At 35.3% G+C, this 11,672-nt stretch overlaps 1 protein-coding gene across 1 annotated transcript; it reads right to left on the bottom strand.

Moving 5' to 3' along the window:
• Nucleotides 1–1,432: 1,432 nt before the first annotated feature.
• CUNH6orf58 (chromosome unknown C6orf58 homolog) lies at nt 1,433–9,451 on the bottom strand. Its single transcript, XM_051175614.1, has 6 exons — nt 9,160–9,451; nt 7,435–7,521; nt 5,961–6,145; nt 5,001–5,101; nt 2,797–3,035; nt 1,433–1,640 (listed from the first exon to the last, which is right to left on the bottom strand). The coding sequence occupies exons 1-6, from the start codon at nt 9,449–9,451 to the stop codon at nt 1,525–1,527; spliced, it is 1,020 nt and encodes a 339-aa protein (XP_051031571.1). The 3' UTR covers nt 1,433–1,524.
• Between the last annotated feature and the right edge of the window lie 2,221 nt (nt 9,452–11,672).

Genomic DNA, 11,672 nt, shown 5'->3' on the forward strand with positions numbered 1-11,672 from the left:
AACTTACCCTTTTTTCTAAGGTTTATAAAAGTTAGAAATTTTCTTTGTTCTGTGGGTTGCTTTGGATCGCCTATTCCTGCTTCCTCACTAGAAGTTACAAAAGATTTCATCAGAGGTAAAGATGCTCATAATTTTAATTAGTCTTCTATATCATATGCCACAACAACTGTGGGAAAAAGACCCCAGGCCTCCTCCAGATGGAAGAAATAACTTCTGTCATGTCCTCTAGTGTAGCAAAATGACCTGAGCAAAATAACATAAACTCAGAATGTCAGAAATACCTTATCTCACACCAGCTGGCACCAAATAAAACAATCTGAGAAAGGTTTAGATGACTAGCCAGACACCAAAGTGGATGGCATGAGAGGACAAATATAACTGTTGTTTTGCATAGGTAGAAATAATCAGCATCACAGAAAATGATGTGCTGCTTGCTGCATTAACAAACCACATAGAAACAAACCACATAGAAACAAACCACATAGAAACAAACCACATAGAAACAAACCACATAGAAAGCCACTGATGTGCAAGGGAAAGACAAGAGGCTCTCCACTTTTAAAACAAAAGATTCTCAGTAGCCTCTGAGAACCAGCTCCACTGAGTTCCAAGCATGGGTTCAGTTTGCCATGGCAGCCAGCTCCCCTCTTCCTAAGTAATAATGACTCCTCCATGGAGATCCTAAGACTGCCATGACTCAGGGGAAACAGCTTTATTCCCTGGGCGGGATCACCAAACATGTATCAGATTTAAATGTCCCTGCTATCACTGTTTGAAATGACCAAAATGTCAGGAGTCAGGAGTTGGTCAAAGGAAAGGATTTTTTTTCCCTGCCTTACAGGATTCAGAGTCATGAGAAGCATTTGTAGGAAAAAGAGACATATTAGACACATTAGGCACATTGGGCAACAGGCAGAACTTCTACATGTTTGGTTTGTAGCTGCCATGTGTCTCTTTATCGTCCTCTCCAGAGGAACCCTTTGAAAATCATCAAGCCAATCCAGTGCATTTCTCTCTCTTAAAAGTTTACAACAATGAGAAACTTGACCCTGAAGGATTCTTTACAAATGTGGGTCAATGTTAGGAACTCTAACAAATAACTATAAACTTAAGGTTAGCAAATCATAAATCAAACCCAATAAATCAGTGATTTCTATTTGCAATTAAATTTTATGAGATTTAAATACTTAAGGTGAATGTTGGTATTTGGTTTAAAAATATTTTGGATTTTAGTTAAACATCAGTAGGATATATTATTCTACATTTTGTAAACCCTATAGTATGTAAAGTAGCATCAAAACATCCATACATGCTTAATGTCATTTTAATGATTCTTTGTGATTTGGTTGTATTACAGAATTTAAAATTCAAGAGTTATTGTGCAAAATTAATACTAGGGACACATGGGGAAAAATTCTGAAAAATGAACACCAAGCAAAAATCCCCAAATCATAAACCTACACGGTTGTGATCAAAGTCATTATTTTTAATTGCTTGTGGTCAAAGGCAGTTGTTCTTTGTTCACTAAAAATTGAAGTCAGAAGTAGGTGCTCCAAGATAGGCTTCAAACGCTTTTAGAAATTGTTCCCTTGCAAATTTTGTACTCATGAGAATTTTCCAGGCAGTCAAAGATGATGATCCTAGAAAAGATAAAATGAATGCATGTCAACTCCTGAAAACATTTTAGTTCCATTAGGCAATGACTATTGATCAAATTTATTTTATTTGATTTCATCAAAATAAATATTAAAATCATCAGTTCACAAAGAATTTTATTTCACCGATAGTATTATTATGCTGCCATACCTGACCTGAAAGTTTTGTGTCATGCTTCCTAAGTGGCAGAATCATAAATGATGAGAAAAAGTGTACATGGGATGACCTGGTATTATCACTCACAGCTTTTAACAATTTCCATAATCATACTAAATTCATTAAACAAAATACTGCATGTCTATGAGAAAACAAGGTGATGCTAGTACAAATCTTCCAAATAGTATGCATCAACTGAAGATCAGTCTGCTGTTCATTGCATGAAGGGATGCTGCCAGTCAGCTGGCAGCAACCCACTGCAACCAAGGAACAGGTGAGAAGGGACATCAGTTACACCAGGGCATTAACACATTTGGTGGATCTGATTGTTTAAGACAAAAGTTTCCCACAATTTTGAACATAATTCACTCACTTATAATTTAGCGATTCAAAAAATCTTTCCCTTTACAAAATAGTAATAGCATTTATATTTAGTTTGTCTCAAGGTCCCAGGGCATAGGAGTAAAATGGGTGACATGATAATCTTCAAATGCTTAATTAATGAAGTCTGTTTATCTCTCTGCTTTGTCATTATGGAGCACATGTTTTCTTTCTTGACTAGTAGTACTGGATTAAAAGCAGCCAATGAGTCAGGTGACCTCATTGATGATGGCAAATTGTCTTTTGAAATTCATTGGTTTCCTTTTGACTTAAGAGTCAAGTATGATGTATAAGAAAGAGAAGTTTTCAGGAGAGAAATGATGGCTGTGTGGGGGTTTTCTGTTTCATATTTCACTTGATACTACAGATGTCAAAGTTCAGGGTTTCATCCAAATGAAAGGACAGGTCATAAATCAAAGAACTGTAGTTGCTCAATGGTCTGGTCTTACCATCTATCAAGAGTCATTACTGTGAAGGAAATACAAAATACATCAACAGGAACCCATACATTTTTAGTGTATGCTGACTGAACGTATTTCTACTTAACTAGCTTATGTACTCTTCCACTACATTAGTTCCATCTTTTTCAATAGTAATTTTTACCTGTAAGTTTATGAATATCACCAAGAGCCGTGAGTGACAGCAGGACTTGGTTCTGAAGAGAAGTGAAGTTAGCAATAAGAGGGGCTATGTCAGTATCATAAAGAAGGCGTGGCGGCAGACCCTTCTGAAAGCTGTTTGTTCTATTCAGGGTTGTAGGAAAGTAGGCCGCAGCTATGTACTCTACAGCAATAGACCAGTTTTCCTCAAATTTTACTTCTTGTTTAGAATAATATGCATATCTAAAAGATAAGTAGACAAAATATCAATTATGATTAATTTCCTCAGAATTTTAATCTAGTGAGATTACCTAGTAGTAATTACCTAGTACCAAGAAATAAAATCCAAACATTATTTTGAAATGAAGTTCAATAGGACCACAAATTTGGCTTGTTTTTCAGGAGATTGTGCAGATAGCTAAATAAAATTTAAATCTAAATCGGTGAAGAGTTATTCAATTAGTCGCCTCTTTTTAATATTTTACTTTGCACTTATGTTATTCCTCTAGGCACACTGTACTTGAAAATAATGTAATAAACATGTTAAGGACATGTGTAACTAATACAGTCTGGCTATGTAACAACAAATACCAACAAGGCCTGGTATCACATGCTTGTATTTCACAACTGGGATGAGAAACAGGAAGATCATAGGGCAGCCTCTTTTTCAGCTGCCAGTTTGCAATACATGCGATATATATATTTTTTTAAACAGGTAAAGAAAGAAAAAGAAATAAGGAAGGAAAAGAAAGAGAGAGAAAATATTGTGCTTGTTAGTGTTTGCTAACCTTGAGTTAGAAGACAGATGTGTCAGAAGTTATTTCTGCTATTTGAGAGGTTTAGCCTCTATGTGACTTATATTTTTTTAAAAAGAAAGGAAGTTTTTAAGGACAGAAAAAATAAAAAGACATAAGGAACATTCTAGAAAGAGTGATAGAAATGTCCTACATTTTGTTTTAGGTGGGGGTTTGACAAGTGCTGTGCTTGCAGTTGCCAACAATCATGCAGCTGAATAAATACCTAAATCTGTGTGCATTGCTACATGCCAACTGCACCTTAGTTTATAAAATCAACATGTAAATATTGAATTTTACGTATCAGCTCCTAAGATTTGTCTTCCTTTGATATAAACACAAGTTTCTTTGTTCTCTCAAATGGAAAACAAAAAATAAAACAAAGAAACAAACAGAAACAGTAGCAGCAGACTTTGAGGTTCCCAGCAGCTGCATCTTGACTTCCCTTTTGAACCTGGGACTGAAAAGTGTTCTGCAGGACAGCTGAGCTCAAGTGGAAGGATGAAATGTGGGCCACAGGCTGTACCAAAGCGGGGAACAAAGCAAAGGACAGGTGCACAAAGGGGAGTCTACCGTCTTCAAACTCCCCCAAACTCAAACTTTGGGGGTAAATGACCAAGGTTTTGAAAATTACTTCCCATGTTCCTGTATTCACCTAAATCCTCAGACAATGAGGCTAAAATAATAAAGGTCATACATATGTTACGTGTCTCAGATATCTTTTCCTACTCTACACCCATCCTCAGTTGAGCAGAACATGAACCCCAGCAGGCACAGCACACCAAGAAAGGGGAAGAAATAGAAGTTATAGCACAGGGGGAAGGCAAAGAGTGTCCTGAGAAATGAGAGCACATCACTGATTCAATACCCGCCACCCTAAAACATAGTCCAAATTTTCCCTTTCTCACCATTGTCACCAGTGATTACACTAGTTATTTATTATTAAGATTTAAAAAAACACAGTTATTCTAAAAGAAAATGAAAAGAAATGAATAAGACCACACCAGTTAGTTTTAGTCAACTTGACACAAACTTTGACATGCCTGGGAAGAAGGCATTTCAATTCAGGAATTATGTTCATTAGATTGGCCTGTATCTGTCTATGAAGTGTTTTCAGGATTGCTAATTGATGCAGGTAGACCCAATTTGCTGTAGGCAGTGCCAACCCTAAGGAGGCAGGCCTGAGCTATCCACAAGAAACTTAGCTGAACTGAGCAATATTCTTCCATGGTCTTTGCTCTGGTTCCTGCCTCCAGGTTCTTGCTTGAGCTCCTGCTCTGGCTTCTCTGGATGATAAACCATAACTTGTAAGTTGAAACAAACTATTTTTTTCCTAAGTTGCTTTTGTCCTTGGTTTTCTACCAAAGTAATGGAAAAACATCAGACTAAAACAAAGACAAAAACTATTTCTTACCTGTCTTCAAAGGCACTGACAGGATACTCCAAGGACGAGGTATGAGCAGCCCATAAGTGCTTTAAAAGGCCGTCAAAGTCGCTAGAAGGCAACTGCATGTACTAAAGCATAGAGGGAAAAGTATTATGTGGGCAACTCTCCCTCAAACTCTACCAGGCTCAGAGGTAGGAGCAAGAGTCAGCATGAACTGAAAATGCTGGTCCTACATGCCACACTCTAGTGCCTAACAGCTAAGGGGAGAAGAATATCTAGTACTTTTCAGTAAAGCACATCATCTGGTTGGAGTGAACTGCAAGTATCTTCAAAATGTCCATGTTTTACACTTGACAGAATATTTGACATTTTTCCTGTCAACATTATTAAAATTCTCATAAAATTTTCAGTGATAAGAAAAATTTCAAAATTAAATTGAATTATATCTAAAGCAATGAATTAACCATTTAAAGAACTAGTAAATATACATTTAAATTATTAACATTTAGCTTCTATGCTTGATCAATGTATTTTATTTTGGCCATCAAATGGTTAGTTCAGCATGACATCAATTTTTAGTTTTACCTACATATGAATAGTTATTAATTCAATTTCAGTAATTTGGTAGACTATTCTAAAATAAGGCTATAATTCTGATTCATATAATATTCCACAAATAACCTAAATTCCCAATTACTCATATACCTATTTACTCTCTTAAAATGGCATGCATCTTAACCATTTGTGGTATTCCTTTACAAGCAGTGAGAACAGATAAATTTTGTGTTAGTACTGTATGAGAATGGTGGGTTTCTAAGCCATGCACTATATTTCTATATCACTTATGAGTAAAATCTATTTACAAAATTTATGTTTTAATATTAAGGGAAGTATACAATGCACAAAAACAATACTTTACAAACACTTTAACAAAATCATTGTGTCTGCATGGCTGAGGAATATGGCATAAAAACTTAAAAGAAGAACCTCAAAAAAGGTAGACCAGCTGTCCATTGTTTCACCAACCAACTCTTTGCAGTCGGAAACATTATAACAAAACCTTGACTCATCCAGAGGTGGTAGTGAAATCCTGAATTCGTCTGATGATATCCCCAGTATGCCAGAATCAACAGCAGCAAGGAAAGGTAACACACTCAAAAAATAATTTACATCTGTAAAAACAAAAGGATGGTTAGCCCCACACCACAGCCAGTGACAAATTCTAGAGCACATTTTGAGGAAACATGAGTCATTAAGGAAAAGTCACAGGTTCTAAATGATGATAAAATTATCAACTAGAAATAGTGAGGAAAATCAACTTAAATTTTAATAATCCTATGATCATGATTGTATATATACCCACTAAAGGGCCATATTATATTTTTAAGAGAAGTAATAATTAGTAGATTGGATAACAATCCTATTTCAAAGCATTAAATACAAAAGGAAAGAAAGACTATCAAATTGTTCACAGACAATTACAGAAGTTCTCAGTGAGATTATGTTGTTGATTTTAACTTTTTATAAAAGAATTAAGCATTATCATAGACTCATAAAATGCATATCTAATGATTCACAAGTTAGTATAATTTTTATACATCATATCACTGAGGCTTTTATCCTATTTCTCTAAAGCAGGAAGTTATGTCTTACAGCTTAATAAACTTCACAGGGTTTCAAATTTTGAAGTTATAGAGGACAAGTCCAGCAGATGTAAGCATTTTAATTCAGTTAGGTAATTGGCTTGTACTCATCCTTAATACCTTAATTACTAAACCAATCAGATATCTAGAGCTGTTGACAAGTCTGTTTACGAGTTTTGAAAAGAATGACTCAAGTTAGCATGAGGGAAATACCCAGTGGATCATACTGTTTACAAGCCATTCCACCAAAAGTAAAATTTAATGAAATGTCATTTCTAATCATTGGAAAAAATATAATAAATGTTTATGTAAATTAATTTCAAATCAAAACATACCATAAAGGAATTAGAAAATATATTCAGGTTGTTTTAGTATTGATTACATGACTGAAGCCTTAGTTATACATTAACCAAGAAAAGTATAATATTACTTGCTAGAGTAATATTCTACTTTGTGAGTTTCATCATTTAGCAATTTTTTTTTTCTGAGCAAAAAGGAAAAGCATTGTTATCTTGTTCCCTTTCGACAATTTCATGTTCCTCTGGGAACCTGTCATGTCACTGACAGTACTGGTCTCTCTGAAGGCCATGACCTTTGCAGTTCCTTGATTTAAACCTTCTGTGAAAAGTCTGAATACATTCTTAAGAATTATTATTTGACTGGTCAACTCTGCCATATGTCATCAAGGAAACTGGCATATGATGAAGTAGATTTATCTTTCAAAAGTTGCAGAATTATTTTAGTCTCTGCATCTACAATTTGGGTTTAAATGTATTCTTTGATGCAAAGGTACAATTTTGTTATTGAATTGAACCTACCAGCCCACCAACTGTTCACAGACACACATAGCTCGTCTAAAATTTCATAGCCACAGGTTGTCTTTCCAGTGGGATCAGATAATCTACCTACAGGGCAGAGAATACACAGTTATATTTGTTTATTATGCACATTTAAAATTATTAAATACATACATTTAATTTATAGGTACAAAATTTTCCAATTTACTTATATTTTACTTACCATTTTTAAAATATTTTCTCATCTCTCAACAAAATTATTTTATGTTTTCAGTCATATCAAAATTTTGTCTTTGAATTTATAGGCTATAGAACGTTTTACATACATAACTTTCCATTTTGCTGCCTTCTCTATTCCTAGTAAAAATCATGGGAGCAACAGTCACTCACAGAAAAGGAGTCAAACCAAATCTTTGGTCTATATTTTCTAAATTACATGATCACATGTGTATCAGTTTGCACCTTGCTGTAAAGTGGAGATAACAATATTCCATACAAATGAGATTTCGACATAGTTAAGGCAAGTCATCAGAAGTATTTTACACATTGACTATCCATTACATAAACATCAGCACATCAGAAAATAATCTTTCTTTTTTTCCTAGTCTGACACCATTCTCTTCCTCCCTTCTCACCACCTCTCTCTTCTTACTTGCTGAGCAACAAGGAAGCAGTGCAGGTTGGATATCAGGCACCAGTCTCCTCACACACATCTTCTTTCAGCCAGAAAGAACTATCTTTTTTTATACACGAGTGTGTTGCCCCAAACATCTTCCATGTATATGCACTGAAAAAAGCTTGGTTTCCAAGAAGCAACAATTGGCATAGCTCACCATTAGCAAGGAACCACACATTTATAATTTCATGCTTATGATCAGGCAATTGAAATCAGGTCAATAAAATATGATATAATATCAAGGTCAATATAATCAGATATCACTCCTGTAATAGCTGTAATGAATGTCCCCTTGTGTGTCCACAGGAACAGGAAGGAATTCAGTGGAGAAGTCACTATTTTGAAAATACTCAGCAAATTAGAGAAAGGATGAATCTTTCTGGTTGGTCTCTATGCCCATGTGTCTTTGAAGTGTCTGGTAGAAATAATCAATTCAGTGGAAAAGGTTTTGTGGGTAAGTACAAATAGGAATGGATGAAACAATGACTATGAGAAGATTAGGAAGTAAACAAAGAATCGGTTTTTAAAGAGACATGTTTGGGTTATTACAGGGGTGAGGAAATACCATGATCTAAATCAACTTCGAGAAGAGAGGATTTGCTTTTTTTTTTTTTTTCTTTTTTTCTTTTTTCTTTTCTTTTCTTTTTTTTTTTTTTTTTTTTTTTTTTATTGAATCACAGTCCATTGATGGAAGCCAAGGTTAGAGCTCAAATGGTATTGGAACCTGAAGGCAGAGGCTGATGCAGAGGCTATGGAGCAGGCTGCTCACTGGCTCACTCCTCATGGCTCGCTCAGTCTGCTTTCCCATGGAACTCAGGACCACCAGCTTAGGGGTGGCACCACCCTCAATGAGCTGAGCCCTCTCCCATCAGTCTCTAAACAAGCCCAAAGGCTTGCCTACAGGTTGACCTTATGAAACTATTTTCTCAACTGACGTTCCTTCTTCTCAAATGTCACTAGCCTGAGTCAAGTTAACATAAAACTAGATAGCAATGTACGACATGGAGAATCCTATTTTCCTAATACTTCAGGCATATATCAGCATATAGGAGAGTAAGAATCTTTCTTACCTGTTGTATACTGCCATCCAAACTGCAGAGGCAATCCCCACAAAAGATTTTGTTCATTTTCTGGACCATATTTTGCAAAATATGGGGCGGTCTTATTCAGTAAGATTTTATACAATTTCATTCTATCAGTGAATTCCCATGGGTTTATTATGTACTTTCCATCCTCCAAATCAAAACCACTCAACTGTCCAGTGATGTCTTCCCAGAAAGGAGGATATAGAGATGAGAGGTTAGGGTCCTCTGCTACAGCAGCAGAAAGGCAGCCAACCAGTACCCATACCAGGACAACCATGGTGCCAACCTGGAGACTGGGTGCTTCTCCAAGCTTTTATTGGAGAGGGAAGGAGGAAGTCAGGATATTTTCTTATCTCATGCTTTATAAACACATTGTAAATTTTTCTAAGCAGTGTAGATGGAGAGGAAATAGGCATCTTAGCCATTAGTATTAAAGATAAGGGTTTTTTTTTTTTTTCACTTTTCCATCATAGGTACACAAAGTTAAGCTGGTCCAATATTGGGTAGTACTATTTGTTAATGGAAGCAAAATTCTTGTAGAACTTTTCCAGTCTACATTGTTATAAATTACATTATCAGTGGCAATAAGATGTAATTTATAGAAAATACTGAATAATTGTGAAAATACTGATATTTGTGTTGTATTTTGTTTGATTTTCAAGACGGGGTTTCCCTGTGTGGCCCTGGCTGTCCTGGAACTAGCTTTGTGCTTTGTAGACCAGACTGGACTCAAACTCAGATATCTGTCTGCCTGTCTCCAGAGTGCTGGGATTAAAGGCATGTGCCATCAAGTCCAGTTCCAATACTGGTATTGATTATAATGTGCAAAGATATACTATCAAATGCGTCTGATCCAGTCATGCTATACCTTCCTGTTTCCAGTAAAATGCTTAAAATATATCCAATTATCCCAATCAAAGAAATAATGTCAATTTGTTAAAAAATTAAAGTGCTGTTAATTAATTTTTAATGCCTATCCATTTTCTCAGAATGTTATCTAATAACCTGTTTCTAGACTTCTAGCATTCCTCATGAAAATAATAATAATAACAATAATAATAAATGTAAGCAAGTGTAACTCCCTATGACATAAAAAAAAGACATCTAAAACCCTGGGATAAGTCCTTAAATTAATGTCTAGGCTTTTTCCCTTTCTTTTTCCTCAATATTGTGACTTTTATTAAACATACAATGGCCAAAACTCAGCACTGATGCTTAAACACATAGCACTAGTTCAGGGATTGTAGAATGTAAAACTGGAATTATCTAAGGCCAGAAAACTATAGAGCTATGAACTGTCCCTGAATTTTTAGATCAGGAATACAGGTAATGTTATTATATTCTTATAAAGATGTTAAGGACACTACCAATATTGGAGTTACGGCAGTTATATGATGCTATGCCCACTAACCTACGTGTTTGGAGTCTGGTGTATGAGTCCCAGCACTGAAAACAAGAGAAAGAGAACAGCAATGTAATGATGAAATTGAACAAATGTAAATGGTCATATTATACTCTTAAACTGATTGAAGATGATCAATAGGTCAGACTATAAAGTTAAATGATGAAAAGAACATTTTTTACTGTTGGCTAACTGTGACTTAATACCTATCCTAGTTGTCTTAAATATCAATTTGACAAAGCCATCTTGTCAGAGCCATCTGAAAAGCGATTCTTAATTAAGAGAATGTCTGGATCATCAGTTCTGTCTATGTTGCCACGAGTTACAGGGTTTCATTTTTTTTCCTGACTATTGTGTGATTACTATGTGTTCTTTATTCATTCCTTGGCTGATGGACATTTAAAGAGTGTTCAATTCTTGAGTATTGTGAATAGTGCCACAATAAACACAGGCATGTAATGGTCTCTTGGACAAACTGTCACTTTTTGTATACACTGTAGTGGGTTATTGGACCATATGGGAATTCTACTCATGATTTTCTGAGGAACTCATATTTCTGGAAAACAAACAAACCACTTTTACTGAGGTAAGGGGATATCTCAGTGTGATTTTTATTTTGATTTTCTTCATGACTGGTGATGTTGAAATTTTTATATTTACCCAGCACACATTTGCATGACTTGTTTGCAGGACTTCTTAGCTATATACAATGCCCATTTCTAATTGACACATGTTATTTTTCTATTATTGATTTGGGGAGCTCCTAACATAGTCTAGATAATAACCTTTTTTCAGGTGGATGATAGACAAGTATCTCCCATTCTCTAAGTTGTCTCTCCTCAAGTTTTCTTCCTTTATTTTTACAAAACTTCTCAGTTTTATGGAATTTGCTTGTTTTTCTATTTGTCTTCTGTACTGATAAGGTCTTTTCTAAAAATGTTTTCCAGTTCCAAAGCCCAGAGCCATTGCTCCTATGTAGTGAGTGTTTTATAATCAGGATTTAAAGATGCCCCCCACCCCCTGCCAAGGCATCAATTTCTTGCTTGGGTCTGCAAATGTCTGATGAGTAATTTAAAACAGAAGAAAAGTTTGGAAC

Source organism: Phodopus roborovskii, unplaced genomic scaffold (assembly GCF_943737965.1).
Source record: "Phodopus roborovskii unplaced genomic scaffold, PHOROB, whole genome shotgun sequence".
Taxonomy (NCBI): Eukaryota; Metazoa; Chordata; class Mammalia; order Rodentia; family Cricetidae; genus Phodopus; species Phodopus roborovskii.

What these genes read in the sequence shown, in the direction of transcription:
- CUNH6orf58 (XM_051175614.1), bottom strand. Translation starts at nt 9,451, where the DNA reads ATGGTTGTCCTGGTATGGGTACTGGTTGGCTGCCTTTCTGCTGCTGTA. An exon ending in GCTGGTCTACCTTTTTTGAG is followed by an intron (nt 5,102 to 5,960) that starts GTTCTTCTTTTA and finishes TCTATGCTTTAG; the next exon opens with TACATGCAGTTGCCTTCTAG. An exon ending in GTCAGTGCCTTTGAAGACAG is followed by an intron (nt 3,036 to 5,000) that starts GTAAGAAATAGT and finishes CTTATCTTTTAG; the next exon opens with ATATGCATATTATTCTAAAC.